Here is a 15,969-nt window from a genome sequence, read left to right as displayed (position 1 = left end):
CCCTGAGCCCGGCGAGGCAGCCGTCCCGCCAGCAGCCTCGAGCCGGCGCGCCGCGGTGCGATACAGCCGACCGGCTGCCATCCCAGGACGGGCAGCGGGACACCCACGACCCGCATCCCGCCTCAGCACCCGACCGCCACCCAGCCCTTCAGGCCCCGCCCGCAACGCCGCCAGCCCCGCCCCGGGGCGGGGACAGCCGATAGGCCAGCACAGCAGCCCCGCCCCGGGCGGGGACAGCCGATAGGCCAGCACAGCAGCCCCGCCCCGCCCCGCGCGCTGTCCGCGCGGGTCGCCTCCGGTGGCCCGGCAGCCCTCGCGCGCCCTGTTTCGGCAGCTTCTCCGCTTCCCCCCGCCCCGCCGCCTTCTGCGACGCGCGGAAGATGGCGGAGCTGGAGCTGGGGCAGCACTGCGGGGTGCCCGATTGCCGCCAGCTCGGTAAGCCGGGGCCGCGGACGCGGTCGCGGCTCGGTCGCGGCGCCGCTGGCGGAGGCGGGGGGCGCTGGGCCGGGGGCGGGGCCTGGGGCGGGGCGGCGGTGAGGGGCCCGCGGTGTGGTGCCTCCCCGGCGGGGCGGCCGCCGGCCCTATCTACGGGTGGGTTTTTTTCTCCCCGTGTGTCTTGGCTGACACTCGTAACGGCTACGCGAGGCGGATAGAGCAACACGATGGCTTTGCCGCTGGTAAGCAGGTCTGAGAGGCGTCTCGCGAACAGGGACACCCGGAAAGACAAGGGAAGCTGCATGACGAAAAAAATCCGGTTGTAATTATTAGCAAAGGGTGGGTGTCCCAGAGCCGGGACTTGTTGGTGTAACATACCGCAGCCCTGCACCATCCGTCGTGTCAGCTGTGTCACCGCGTGTTTAATCCCCTGCTTTGCTGACTGTTACTGCCCTGGTTTGCCATCCTTCGCCCTTGGATGACTTCCTTAGCCTCAGGAAATGATGTTAGTGAAAATGTAACCTTTCGGAAGGAGGCAGTAAAAATGCTCCTACTGAAAGCTTTCTGATGGGAGCACTCGGTCTTACAGATGAAGTGACTGAGACCTTCGTGACCTGAGCTTTGTAGTCCAGTTGAACGGTGGTCCATTAAGACCAAATCTGAAGGATGGAGAAATGGAATAATGGCCTCGAGGTGGGCATTTGCTGCCAGTGGTGATGCGGCTGAGTTCAGAAGACAGTGAAGTGATTCTATCTATGAGAATTGATGTAGTAGATGAGGGGTGCATGCAGAGATTTAAGGAGTATGTGCAATTTAAATTACACAAGGATGGTAATGTATGATATGAAGGATGGAGAGGAAGGAGCAGCGGCGTTAGGACTGTCAAATGGAGGAGATGATGGCTTTTGGGAAGGGATAGCATCTCCTCCAGTTGGCATCCATATAATAAAAATGGAAATTGTCCACTGTGCCAGCAGTCATTAAATAGTATTATTCTGAGTGGTAAATAAATTCCAATTTTTAGCATAACTGGTAAGTTTGATGGCTAGCCAAATGTTCTAGTTTCAAAGTTTGATATTGAAAAAAAAGAATTTAAGCATAATTCCAGCTTCTGGAATGTATATAAATATGATTTACTTACTCATATGTTTTTCAGTAATACTAACTAGAGGACTTAACAGTGTAATTGCATTACAAAAGCGACTTCTAGGTACTGTGTAGATGGTAAATGTCCTTGTAAAGACACCTACCCCGTGATATAGGTAAGCAAAAGTTAATTGTGTAAAAAATAAACTAGAAACTATTACCAAAACAACAACCATGTTGTCTAAACTGAAAACAAATCTCTTTGTTTCAGATTTTCTCCCCTTTGTATGTGATGGCTGTTCAGGTGTCTTTTGGTAAGTTCATAGAATATCTCAAGTTGGAAGGGACCCATAAGGATCATCAAGTCCAACTCCCTGCTCCTCACAGGACTACCTAAAACTAAACCATGTGACTAAGAGCGTCATCCAGACACTCCTTGAACTCTGACAGGCTTGCTGTTGTGACCACTTCCCTGGTGAGCTTGTTACGGTGATCGACCACCCTCTCAGTGAAGAACCTTTTCCTAATGTCTTATCTGAACTGCCTACCTGACACAGCTTCATCCCATTTCCTTGTGTCCCCTCACTGATCACCAGAGAGAGAAGATCAGCACCTCCCCCTCCACTGCCCCTCTTGAGGAAGTTGTAAACTGTGATGAGGTCACCCCTCAGCCTTCTCTTCTCCAAACTAATAAAAACAGTGACCTCAGCCTCTCTTCATAAGTCTTGCCCTCAAGGCCTTTCACCATTTTGGTTGCTCTCCTTGGGACACGCTGTAACACTTTGATGTCCTTCTTACACGGAGGCACCCAAAACTGCACACAGTACTCAAGATGGGTCCACACCAGTGCAGTGTAGAGTAGGACAGTCACCTCCCTCGACAAGCTAGCTATGCTGTGCTTGATGCACATCCAGGACACAGTTGGCCCTTTTGGCTGCCAGGATGCGCTGTTGACTCATACTCAACTTGCCATCAACCCAAACCTTTAGATGTCTTTCCACGGGGCTGCTCTCCAGCCTCTCATCCCCCAATTTGTATGTATAACTGGGCTTACCCCATCCAGGTGGAGAATCCTTTGCTTGCTCTTGTTAAATTTCATAATCTCTCTGTAAGGCCTCTCTACCATAGAGAGAGTCCACAGCTCCTCCTAGTTTAGTATTGTCAGCAACTTACTTAATGTACATTCATTCCTGCATCCAGATCATGTATAAAAACATTAAAGAGCACTGGCCCTAAAACTGATCCCTGGGGAACCCACTGGTGACTGGCACCAGCCTGATGTAACCCCGTTTGCTATAACTCTTTGAGCCCGACGCGTCAGCCACTTCCTCACCCAATGTATAATGGACTGTCTAGCTGTGTGCTGGACATTTTGTCCAGAAGGAGACTGTGAAAGCCAGTATCAAAAGCTTTGCTAAAATGAAAGCCACCACATATGCTGGCTTCCCTAGGACAATTCAATGGGTGACCTTGTCATAAAAGGAAAAAAGTTGGTTTTCCTGTAAGATCTCAGTGTGGCAGTTGTGTAGACCTAAATGTTGTGTAAAACATTCTGTGACTTGGTTCAGATACACTTAGTTAAAAATAGTTGTTTCGTTGAACTTGCTACTTTTTCCCAAGCAGCTGTTGTGGAGCTTTGAAATCAGTGGGATTACCTTGAGAATACGGGTAGGTTATTTTGCAAGGCATCTAGCTTAGACTTGTTTTGTACTGATTTTTTTCTGGGAGGATGGGTATTTTCTATTGTAGAAAAAAAATCAAAGTTTCTTCCAAGGTTCAAATCAGGGCCTGTGCTTTGATTTACACTTCAGATCAGCAGAGGGCAGCTGAGAGAAACTCAGACTGAGGGCAGATTTTACTTTTAACATGTTAGAAGCCTTCAAGGGATTTCTGATGTTGCGGCGGGTCGTTCAAAATCCATTAAAACAGACAAGCTCCAGTTGCTTTGAGTTGAATTCTTAAGCATGCGGATGTCCTTACTCTGTTGAAATGGTTGTTATCCAAGAGCTAAATGTTTTACATACTCAGGAAGATCCATTCACGGTGTGAAATGCATAGATTAGAACAGATTTTGGAGAATGTTCTTCGTTTAATTGAAGTGTTCCCATGACAAAACTTGTCAGATCACTCTTTAAACACTTATATGTTTTGACATGCAGTTTTATTTTCCTGAAATGTTGATAACAGTGTGATATTTTCTTCTTTTGCCATGAAGCCTTCAGCACAGGAGCCGGGATGCTCATGGGTGTTCTGAGGTAATCTAATAATATATAACTACCTCAAAATTCAAATTCCATGCAACTTGACTGTCTATTTTCAGATTAGATGTGTACACATAGTAGATAGTATGAATTATTTCACTGAGAATGTGACAAGCTTAAAAAAAATGAATCTACTCTTTTTCTGCCTGTCAGAAGTAAATTGAGTTTGAGTAGGATGATGCGTCTTCTCCTACCTCTGAGCTAAACTTAACCAGACAAAAGTAGGAGAGAATTGCTGGACTGGTTTTGCCCATGGAATGGACAGCTAGCACAGTTCTTTTGGAAAGCTAGGGTGGTGGCTTGTACCTGTAATACCTGTTTATTTACAGAAAATATTTGTGTTAATGCCTAGGTCAATGTAAGAAACAATTCTGTGAAACCAAATCAGCACAGATCTTACCCATGCTCATACAAGGACTGCAACGGAAAAGGAGCCTTTGCCAGTTTTGTGTCCCTTCTGTGAAAAACATTTTTGTCTAAGGTGAGTGGAACAGAGTGTTTAAACATCAATACTCATTCGTTAGTGTATGGAAAAGGTAGTAAAAGTTTTACATTGTTGTTTACAGGCACCGGCATCAATCAGACCATGAATGTGAGAAGCTGGACACACCAAAAACCTCGAATGGCTGCCACTCAGCAGCTAGTTAAACATATTATAGGCAAGTACAGTGGGATGTATATTCTACAGTTTTCTTCAGGAGGCTGTTTGAGCTTATGACCTCCTCTGAGGGTTCAAGTTTGACCAAATAAGAAGAAAGGGTGAGGGTTCCTTGTTTAAATAGCCCTAAACTCACGTGTCGGCATGTAATACTGTTCCTCTAGACTGAGAAAACAATAGCATATGTCTGTAAAGAGAATCTTTAAAGATTAAATAGGGCTCAGGTTTCTTCAGAATTATTATCGTGTTCTGATTCTACAGGTACTGCAGTGTAACGAATTGTACCTAGACATTATTTGCGCATTAATTCACGTGCAAATAACGCAATTGTATTATATTGGGTGGACATGCCAATCTGCTGAGATTATACTTACGCAACCAAGATGACAAAAAAATGTGAGTCTACAATGTAATGTTTTGCAGCTTTTAACAAGCTCTAGGACAGGAAAGATAGCATTGCCTAACTGGACAGTGGGGTTATGGAAAGGAGGACCCGAAACTGTTGCCGTATGAATGCCGTGGTGGTTACAGGTGTAGAAACTTAGGAATTTGTATCTGTTTGGCTTTTGCGACCTGTGTTTACCTCGTGATAGCATTCATCTACTTTTCAGTGTAAAGGAGTTCTGCTAGAATTGTAACATTCCAAATATTCTTGAGTAGAAATACCTAATATCCTGGCCTTGGGAGGAGGTGAAAGAGATGGGAACGTTCGAGACATAATGAGGCCCAATAGGCTAATTCCAAGATATGTTCAGGAGACAGTCTAAATCATCACACTAACAGGAATAATATTGTTCTCAGATTCAAAAAAAAATGAGGAAGCAAAAAGCAAAAACGTAAAGGAGCGAAAAACAGTGAGACAGCAGCAAAAGTGGCCTTAATGAAACTGAAAATGCATGCGTGCGGGGACAAGTCCTTGCCTCAGGTCAGTCATGTTCTTTTCAATAATTGAATTCTCAAAGGGAATGGCAAGTTTTCTAAATTTCTTGTTCTTTATCTAGTTCCCCTCTTTTGGATTTGTTCTTTGACCCTACAATCATTTATGCAGCTGTTTCAGCCTAGTACCCGAAACCAATCTCACTAGTCTTATGTCTCTTATAAGCTATCTGTATAGAGTTGGGGGCAGTCAGGTCAAATTCCTTTATTTATAGCAGAAATGTATTTGCCTGTCATACGGCTGTCACCTCCCACTGCGGGGACAGACAAGTTCTTTGGGGATCCTTGGCAGGATGATGACAGCATTAAATCGTAGTTGCAATTAAAGCTTTATTATTCTAACAGAATTTGATATCAGCATAGCATAGAGTTTTATGATCAGAGTAATACAGGATTTTTAATTGAATGATGTTTATATCCTATTCTGTTTGTTTATATTCATTAGTATAAAACCAACAAGTGGTATTAACATTATTCATATACCTCCTTGGATGCTAAAAGATAAATTGTGAAAGCGAACCAATTTCTGATTGCAAACATTGTCTAAAATGCTACTGTAGATGCTTAAAAAAATTCAAGCATAGCAGAAATATTTACAGTAGTTCTTTCCAGCTCATCTATACTTAAACGTGGAAGCAATGCACACATAAATTCATGGAATTTCATCATTATTTATACCAAGGGTTTGATCACAACACACTTCTTGCATACAGGGTAATAGTTGTGTAAATAGGTAGAAGTTAATTTTTTTTATTGAAATATAAGGGAACAAGACGTGATATGGTACAAGTACCTGTCCATTGTGGTGGCAGACTTTTATAGGCGTTTGTGCCACAGGGCCAGAACTGTCCTGGATGCTGGAATGGTGGGCCACTGATATGGTACTGTAAAATTTCTAGGGAAATATTCCTCACACCATTGATGAGCCTCTTTTCATTGTCAGGATGATCAAATGTGAGCAGGTGAGTGTGACTCATTCAAATGGTGTGAAAATGGTTGGTGTATGTACACCAGACATGTTATTCCAATTACAGATCGTCCAACTGTCATTAGTCCTTAACTAACCATTACTCTATAGAATGTAGAATTAGGACCAGTGAGATTACAGTATCTTTGGCAAAATGTGCCATTAACAGTCCATGTGAGATTCCAGTGTGGTGAAATGCTTAAAAAGGTATTATTTGTAATCACTGATTTATTTTTACAGATCCATGTAGTTCTTAAATTGGATTCATTACAAACTCTGGTTTGATTGTAGTATATCAGCTGAAACTGAGTTTGTGTCCAGTTGTAGGGCAGGATATAATCACAACTGCTTGTTTTTTCCCACTCAGGTTGAATTTGAATTTGGGGCATCGCAGTACACCATAGGATCTTATCATAAGAATGTACCTTAAAAGATTGAGTTTGGTAGTTTGGAGGGTTGGGAAGTGAGTATGCCAACCTAGGTTGGTACCAAGATGTTACAGGAGCAGGTTCAGCTACCCACCCAGAATGAGCACCTGAAGATGGAGGGTGGTTTAAAACAATACCAACAATTCGATTCATTACCCATTTGAGAAATGATGTTCATGAACTGAATGACACAATTATCTTCCATTCTTGAAATAGGGAGGAAGAGGGTACAAATAAGGCTAGGCACAATTCCGTGGGTGTTGTGATCATCTTTTACAGCTGAGGTTTCCCCAAAGGTAAAGTGATGATTCCTTGGGTGCACTCCAGGTTTGTTCAGGCCAAAGAATCCATCCAAGTATAGTTCATTACCTGAAGCAATAAGAAATTACTCAGTCTTGGGAGTTATCCAAGCCTCAGTGAAAGTTAAAGGGAGTCCCCATTTAGAAACAGTTTTCCATATGCCCTTTTCTCTGGGAGTTAGTAAAGTGACAGATATTTTAACCATCAAAGGGTAGTTAATAAGAACAGTGTCACCCTGAGAAAAATGACAGGCTGACAGTGGGGGTTTTAGATGTTTTGTGGGTTGGAGTGCAGGAAAATGACCTTGTTCAACGGGGCATCCAGTGGGTGTCTGCCAGTTATTGAAGCATTGAACAGCTTTAGGTAGAGCTTTATCCCAATTTTCCTGTATGTAAACTTTGCCTTAGAGCTCATTTTAGTAGACCATTCCATGTCTCGACTGTGCCATTACTGTAGGGTCTGTAGGAACAGGAGGAACACCCAGGCAACTCTGTGATGTTCACAACCATCTCTGGAAATTTTTCATTTTTTTTTAAATGGTGTCATTGTCAGACTGCACAGCAGAGGGCATGGAGCGTCAGTGAACCATTGATTAAATCCTGCCACAGTGGTAAGACGTCAGCTTTCCAGTGAGCAAAAGCTTTCCATGAGCCTGATATTATTTCAGCTCCGGTAAGGTTATAATGCAGCCCTTGGGTGTTGAGGGAGATGTGCAATGTAACCAATTTGGCCAAGTGGACCAAGGGACTTATTTCCTACCCCCTATCCATTTGGTCCCCAAAAAGGTGACCTCCTGGCTGGGGCCCTGGCATTGTTTTTTTCATCAATTGTTCAAAAGCTCAGTTAGTGTTGCCCTGTATCTAGCTCACAGAATATCATAGGAATATATTTTAAGTTTCCTGGTCACATTTGTTGTTTTCGGGGGTGGGGGAAGGCAAAAGGGAAGTTCCAATTTACCTTAACAATTGAATAAGGACCCACTGCTCCATTACTCCAGTTACTAATATTTTCCAATGTTTCAGAGAGATAGCTCCAGGGCATGATTCTGCTTCAATCAGGAATAATTGTGCTCCAGTATCTACGAGGAAATCAATGTTTAATTTATTGTTTACTGTGACTGAAAGGGTGAGACTCGATCCTTGAGTGGCAAAGGGTAGGGCCCCTTGTACCTCTGCCAGTCCGAGCCCCTTGGCTAGTTTCCCTGATACTGCTCTCTGATAGGAGGTAAGTCAGGATATTTTTGCGGTTTAAAGGGGTTTCCGTTATGGGAGGGGCACTAGGTAGAGATGGTGGATAGCTTTTCCTCCTTTTCCTCTTCCTTTGCTAGCAGTCGTAGTTTTTCAGTAGGCAAACCGTGGAGCAGGTCACCAGCATAGCCCTGATTTATGCAGGTACGGCATCACTTGCTTCGCTCGGATCTTGCACTCTCAGATTGATTGGGAAGTCTGCTGGCCCTGTTATACTGTTTGTTTAAATTGGCCTGATGGCCATGTGGGCCACTTCATCATCTCCAGGTGGGGACCGAGGCAGTTAGGACCTGGCACGGCTCCTTCGTGTGGGAGGGTCAGGGCTTAGTTCTTGCATTTGTGGAGCGCTTGCAAAAAAGGGATTTCTGCAGGTAAACCCTGGCATAGTTGCATAAAGATTAATTTCTCTGACCCTGCAGCTCCTTTCCCATCAGACCTCAAATCAGAGGATGTAGCAGGAATGTCCTGAGGGCTAAGTTCATCACCTGGGGCTTTGGCTTGATGTAAATAACGTAATAGCCACTTGTAATTAGGCTTCCTGCAGTTCATCTGAACCCCACCAAGGAACTGTACGTTCCCCGCTCCTATCTTGATAATGGACCCCTCTTGCCCACTGAATAGCTGAGGTCCATAAGGTTCCAGCGACATTCCCTCTGAGGGTTGAGAAAAATTCCAGGACCTAAATCTAAGTCTTTTGCCCCTCCTGCAAACAGAGATATTCCTGCTGCTTTATCATGCCAGAGGTGGCACAACCATTTAACTATTGACTGCCCAGGTCATTTTCATATGTTGCCTGAATTTTTCACAAATAATCTACATAATGAAAATACTCAAATGTTCATAGTATCTCATCTCTGCGTATTGTTCCCCTGTGGCTCATCAGTAGTGATTTTTTGTTTAGTCAAGGGTCATATTGGTACAGAATCAATTACTTCCTCACCAATTTCATCTGAGCTGTCCAAAATGTCTCCAGCCCGGTTGCTATCATACATAGCTACACAGACCTTGATGGGGTCTATATCACTGCCTTTTAAGTTTTTCATGATGTTTTCTTGCTTTTTTCTATAACTTGTGGCACTAATTGTTTTCAAGAGATGCTCTTTTTCTAGACTCGCTATCAGCCTTTAATTTGATTATACTAATTCCAAATCCTTTGCTGACAATTCACCTTTCAACTTTATATAATTTCCTTTTATAACCTTTCAACTTGTTTGTTCTCAATTTTCTGTACTGCGGCTCATAGCCAGCACATTCCTTCCTCCCACCTGTTCTTCATCACTTTACATATACCCTTCCATTTATTCAACTCATTCCATACGACTTTTGGATCATGGCTTATTGCCTCTAGCCACTTCTTATCCCACTTGAGATCTTGCCATCTATTTTCTGTAAACTCATTTGTCCAGGAGTCCCATTTATCAGGGAAATCAGTCATCATTCTGACCCAAGGATTCTGCCGACTATGACAATTTATTCTGTCACCCAACACTGCAGGGACAGACAGGTTCTTTTGAGGATCCTTGGCAAAATGATGACGGTATGAAATCATAGTTACAATTAAAGCTTTATTATTTTAACAATTTGATTATCAGCATAGCATAGAATTTTATGATCAGAGTAATGCAGGATTTTTAAATCAGAATCAGTGTAGCACAGTTTTATAAGTAGCATAGCACAGAATTTTATAGCACAGCTGAGCTTATGCTTCCTGATCGCCTGGACCCTCTGCAGACTGGGTCAAATCTTAATACTTGCCTTGCAGTGTCAATACCACAGTCATCATCTAGACTCGAAACATGCAAAGAGTACGAGTCACTCAGTCCTCAGAGGAAGCAGGTGACAATGAAGGCATCCCTGGCCAGGGGAGGATCAGGGGTTTTGCAGTCCAGCAGCAGTTCTGGTCCAAGTCCCACTTCGGGCTTGTAAGTGGTTGATGTTATGGACGGTGCTCTGCGTGCTGCTCGGCTTCCCTGTTCTGTGACGGAGTCGTCACCTGTGGGTTGGCCGGGTGCCTGAGACCTTCAGTGCCAGTAAAGAGGGGAGTAGTCGAGCCGGCAGCCAGGGACCTTGGGGATGGGAGAAGTCTGCCTGGTGCACAGGACTTTCAGGACCATCAGGGGATGGGGAGAAGTCTGCCTGGTGCACAGGACTTTCAGGACCATCAGGGGGAGCTGATAAGGTGACCAGCTCCATCACAGAGAGTGGCAGTTTGCCGTATAAAATGGCATTAGTTATGCTAACCTTATCACTAGGGTTTAGGAGCGGGGGGTACCAGTCACACACGGCAAACCCATCTCAAAGGGTTGCTTTTCGTGCTGGGTACTGAGAGACTTCTGACACAGACAGGACGCAGCTTGCACAGTTTTATGCCCGTCCGATTGAACCTGTCTCATACGAAACTGAGCTTTGTGTTCCACAAAGCTCCATTCTTATTTCTGCTACTCGGATTTAATAGACATTTATTACATTTCTGGATGAGGTGTGAAGAGCCTGAGGTCAGTTGTTCCTGCCTTTGGGTTGGAAAAAGGTTTGTCAAAACCTTTCCAACTGTCAAGTTGCTTTATGTTTCTTTCAGCCTTTAATTTCTTTGATTCTTGAAGTATTTCACAGATTTCTTGTTTTTCAGTCAAACCTGGTGTTCAAGTCTTTTCCGCATATCAGGATTCCATTGGGTTTAGAAACGCCTTGAGTATTTCACCCAGGGTTTCACTTTAGATCTGTACTTACGCATCCTCTTGAAAGAATTGTATTGAAATTACTTTTCACCACACTGTTATGTTGGAGCACCCCAAGTTGAGGCCTGTTACACTGATTTCATAATACTGAAAACATTCTATGTGATAGTCTTATTGTTAGGTCGTATCTCGGTAGAGCACATTTAATTGCTCTTTTTAAAACAACTACAGCTATTCCATTACTGAGGCTCTTATGAATTTCTTTTTTTATACTTTGTCATGCTTAGAAATCGTATAACTCTGCTTAGGCAGAAGTCATAATACAGAGACCTGCTTGTAGCATTCTTCACAGATAGCACCACTTTAATAAATATGTACTGGAGGCAAAGTGATTAATTTCAAATATTGTGGAACATAAATTTAAAAATCCACCCTCGACATATATAAGAGAATTTTAAAAGTTGCTTCCTAATTCCAAAGCCAGTAAGCTCTAAAAAGTGTAGCACAAATTACTGTATGCTTATTTCTTTTACTATTCATTTCTCATGTGGATATTAATTGTTTAATAATCTAGAATAGTGATAATTCTAACACTGATAAATTAAGCCTGTTAACCTTCAGCATGTCTCTCTATGTAAATTGCTTCCTAGACTCCTTCTGGCTGCCTTCTGCCCAGCTTGTTCCAGTTTGATGACAGATTTTTTGAATATGGAGTTTCTGGAATGCCTCTTAGGCATATTAATTTTCTCATTATATATAGAGAAGATTGACACATTTTTCTTGGAGATGAACAGCAAAAGGACAGGGGGCAATGGGCACAAGCTGCAACATGTGGAATTCCAATTACATAAAGGGAAGAAAAATCACATTGAGGGTGTTCAGACTTTGGAACAAGCTGCTTGAAAATTTGTGGAATCTACATCTTCGGGATGTTCAAAACTTGATTGAATCTGACTTGGAGCAACCTGATCTACCTGTATAGTTAGGTCCAGCTTTAAAGTTCCCTTTGCTTTGAGCATGGTTTTGGACCGCATGACAGCAGAGGTCCTTCCTGTCCTTTCTTATTTTATGATCAGGAAAATCAGGCTATCTTAGAAATATCCTTTCTCTGACCTCTTTGTTGAGATTAGCTTTCTGCAGATGATTGCTTCTTTTGGTATCAGACCTGATACGAGTTACCGTCTTGAAACTGACCAGCATAAAACAAGGAGGGCCATGCTGCAAAATACTGTTATTGTGTCCCTGGCTGGCCAGTATTTTCTTGGATATGGCACAGGAATTCCGGGAGACATATTCCATAGTTAGGGATGCAACAGTAGAATTAAGTTCCGGTGAACTGTGGGAGACTGCCTCATCATCCTTAGAACTAGGGGAGCAACTGTAGGAAGGTGCCAGGGCACTGAGAGCAGCTGAGTGATGTTACCGTGTGTCCATAATAGGACGGCTCTTGTGTTAGCTGTTGTACAAGTTACTGCTTCCCTTGCCCCTTTTTAATATTCCTGGACATTAAAGATTTCTTGTGTATGTAGAGCGCTCAAGTTTTGAGCAAAATACACAGATTGAAATTCAGCTGTGGTTTTATGAACATAGCTGGGGGAAGAGTAGTTCCATATTTTTCTAGGGAAGGCATAAATAAATCCTTTAAAAAGAAGACTTCTGTTTTGTTTGATAGTGTCTGCCTTGGACCAAGCGAGAGTCTGTGTCTTCTGTTGAATGTCAAGAAGTAAACCCGAAAAAGGGATTGTCCAAGTCCCATTCAAAATCTCTCCCTCATAGGTTACTCTTGAGATTTCTTAAACAAATGTTTCAGTCTAGTAGATATTGAAAGAGCGTTTAGTACATAAAAGGAGGAAAAACGGAATAAAGGATTAGCTGGCCGTGACCAGAATGTTGGTTTGTGAAGCAGGCATTTCCAGTATGGTTAATGGTTCTGTTTTAACCACCTTTACATTCCAATTTGAGATATTATACTGCTGCCAAAAGCCAGCACTGATGATTTAAACCCACCTTTTTCTTCCTAGACCAGCCATTATTGTCTAGGAAATGCAGGGCAGACATGTTTTCGTGGCCGTCTATATATAACAGTCTAGCTGTGGGACCCTGGTGAAAGATGTTCTTTCCACCTTTCTCAACTTACTGTCCATCACAGATGTGCCTGCACCTGGAGGGGACTGGACTTGACCTGAGCCATTTATGTTCTGCAGTGAAACGGGGCCTTGGTCCTGATGGAATAGAATAAGTTTCAGTTGGTAATTTTTGTGTTGAAGTTTAAGTTTTTTACTGAAAAACTATTAGATGTGTATGACTGGAATTATGAGTTTCTTCTGTGAGTAATTTTTTGTTTATTTTTCATGTTTTTCTAGACAGAAAGAATTTATTTTCAAGTATTTTTACCAAAGGGGAGCAAAGAGAAAAGCAAGCCCATGTTCTTTTGCAGTAAGTGGACGGTTGGCAAAGTAGTAGATTTTGCAGCTTCCTTAGCAAGCCTTAAAAATGACAACAACAAATCAACATCCCAGGTAAATCAGTAATAATAACAGACATTTTCCAGGTTGTTGGGTTTTGAGTTTGGGTTTTTTTTACTCTTTTGTCCCTCCCACCGCACTTCTTGCATCTCAGATAGGCAAATCTTGATGTTAATTTCTCTGCTATTTGTCTTACAGAAATTGAGATTATGCCATACTGCCTCTGGAGAGGCCTTGCCATTTGAGCACACATTGGAAACGTGGCTATCCGATAAAGACTGTCCGTTGTACAATGGTGGAAATATAATTTTGGAGTATCTTGATAATGATGTTCTATTTATAGAAGATACAGAGTCATACTTTAATCAGTAAATTATCGCAAACAAACAAAAAGAAGATTGTTTTAGAAATGTGGTATTCAAACCAAGTACAGTTGGTCTTTTAAAATCACTGGTGTGCCAGAATCTGTCCTCAGTTTTAAAGACACAGTTTCCATCAATTTCTTAATTGCTTGACTGACAGAAGAACTATATCCTAAAAGGCATATTAGTTATTATAATAACTAATATTACAGATATTCACTGTCTTGAATAAATTATTGCATTATTTAGCTGTATAACGTCAATAATGTTTTCTTAAATTTTATATTATTTTTGGGTAAATGATGGGAAAAGTATGTATTAAAATCAATAATAATGAAAATGTAAACTTGCAGTATATCAGTTCTCTGAAGAAAAGAAACACATTACACTATTGCAGCATCTTTTCTACATCTACAGGAACAGATTTCATTGAGTTTGGAGTCCAGCACTGACCATGCCCAAGGTCCACATTTTCTTCTCTCCTTGTAATAGCATAACGATGTTTAGAAGGGAAGCTTTCTGAAGCAAGAATAAATTCACACAGATGTCTTTGTTGTGTTTGTAAATCTCCGCATCATTGTGTGATTAAGTGGGGGGGAAAAAAGGACTTGAAATTTTCCTTTTCCAATTCTTGTGTAAAAGAGGAAGAAATATGGTAAGAGAGAAGAAGTACAGTTCAACTAGAAGCATAGCATTCAACATCTTGCAGTTTCATCCTGGCATTTCCGACTTTAGGTAAATCTCTGTTGTTTCCTCTTCAGCACTCTGCAAGATGGACTTAGTAAGTTTTAAAGCAGTTGTTGGTACGTGAAGAAGTTATACTTTTGGGTGCATAAGTATGACCTATAGAATTAATGACTTTCTCAACTGTCAGTGTCTTGAAATTGTTTGATGCTCATTAAGAAGATTGTTCACACACTTCAGGTTTTGGATCTCTTGGTGGATTTCAAAGCCGGATTGTAAATTCAAACCGAACAGAGCAAGGAAGAACCACAAGATTATTTTTATCACAGTTATAATTGTTTTGAATTACTGAAACATAAAAACATGTAATGTTGCACACAGATATCAGGGCCAGCACTTTCCTGACCAGAAGTTCTAATGTATAACCATGGAGCCTTGCTTCATCTTTCCTGATAAGCCTGTTACAACCCAAGCTTGTTCTGCAGTGGCTTTGAGCCTGTCTCTATTTAAGCTAGAGGAGTAGAACCCTTTCAAGACCAGTCCCTCTAATTTGTTTTCACCTATTTACAATTATTAAGCCAATGTTCTCCAGTTGGGAGAAGCTGGAAAAGCAATCCTACAATGACAGAAAGGGCACTGTATGAATGGGTGTAAACAGAGCAGTGGAAGGCACAAGCCTAAACTCTATTTGCAAAGCTGTAGTGTGTTTCTGCAGCTCCGTGGTGGTGTGCAGTGAGAATGAACTACTGAGGCAAACCTGTTCATTGGATACTAATGAGGCAAGCAAGATTTTCAGTTGCAGTCAGCTGCAGCATGTAAGGTGTGATCCATTGCTACCGAAATGACCTAGTGGCTTGTGACTGGGGCACAGTATTCAGGCAGAGGGGGAGAAATCTGTCTCCCACAGCGTGATGCTGCTAGATCAGTGTGACTCACTGTTCAACAAGTTTGAGGAGAGAAGAGTTACCTTGCTTTTTCGGACACGAGGCACTTTCTTTCAGGCAACTATCTTCAGGTTCTGTTCTAAGGATGTTCCAGCTTGTACTTGCACTGTGACTGAACATACTCAGTCATGCCCGGAGGTGTAAAAGCCACAGGAGACTGAATGTCTACACTGTTCAAAAACGTCAGTATGATGTGTTTCAGGGAGATTGCCCTGCTGTTGCAGGACATATATAAAAGTGGGGTGAAACTCTATGGGTAGGGCAGGGGACACAAGGCTGAGGAATATTGCTAGTCCTATGAGAAATGGAGTTTTGGTTTGGAGAGCTGACATGAGGCAGAGAGGTGTACTCAGACCTGCAAGTGGAGTTGGAGACTGCACCACCATCACCTGGGCATTCACAAATCTGGATTTGGTGTTTTGGCTCATTCATTTACTGTGTTCAGGTAAAAGACTGCCCAGGTTTTTCTCTAGTATGTGGTTGCCTCAAGAGAACCGTTGTCCACTGCCTGTTAACACCCG

At 42.5% G+C, this 15,969-nt stretch overlaps 1 protein-coding gene across 1 annotated transcript; it reads left to right on the top strand.

Moving 5' to 3' along the window:
• The first annotated feature begins 380 nt into the window (after nucleotides 1-380).
• On the top strand, nucleotides 381-14,599 carry ZFAND1 (zinc finger AN1-type containing 1). Its single transcript, XM_086608709.1, is given in 10 exon segments — nucleotides 381-435; nucleotides 1,793-1,835; nucleotides 3,737-3,776; nucleotides 4,135-4,203; nucleotides 4,205-4,263; nucleotides 4,349-4,394; nucleotides 4,396-4,457; nucleotides 5,263-5,365; nucleotides 13,357-13,512; nucleotides 13,657-14,599. Coding segments are annotated over 10 exon segments (807 nt in total). The 3' UTR covers nucleotides 13,831-14,599.
• Nucleotides 14,600-15,969: the final 1,370 nt, after the last annotated feature.

Source organism: Tauraco erythrolophus, chromosome 3 (genome assembly GCF_009769465.1).
Source record: "Tauraco erythrolophus isolate bTauEry1 chromosome 3, bTauEry1.pri, whole genome shotgun sequence".
NCBI classification, from domain to species: Eukaryota; Metazoa; Chordata; class Aves; order Musophagiformes; family Musophagidae; genus Tauraco; species Tauraco erythrolophus.
This window is presented reverse-complemented; position numbering and strand designations above follow the sequence as displayed.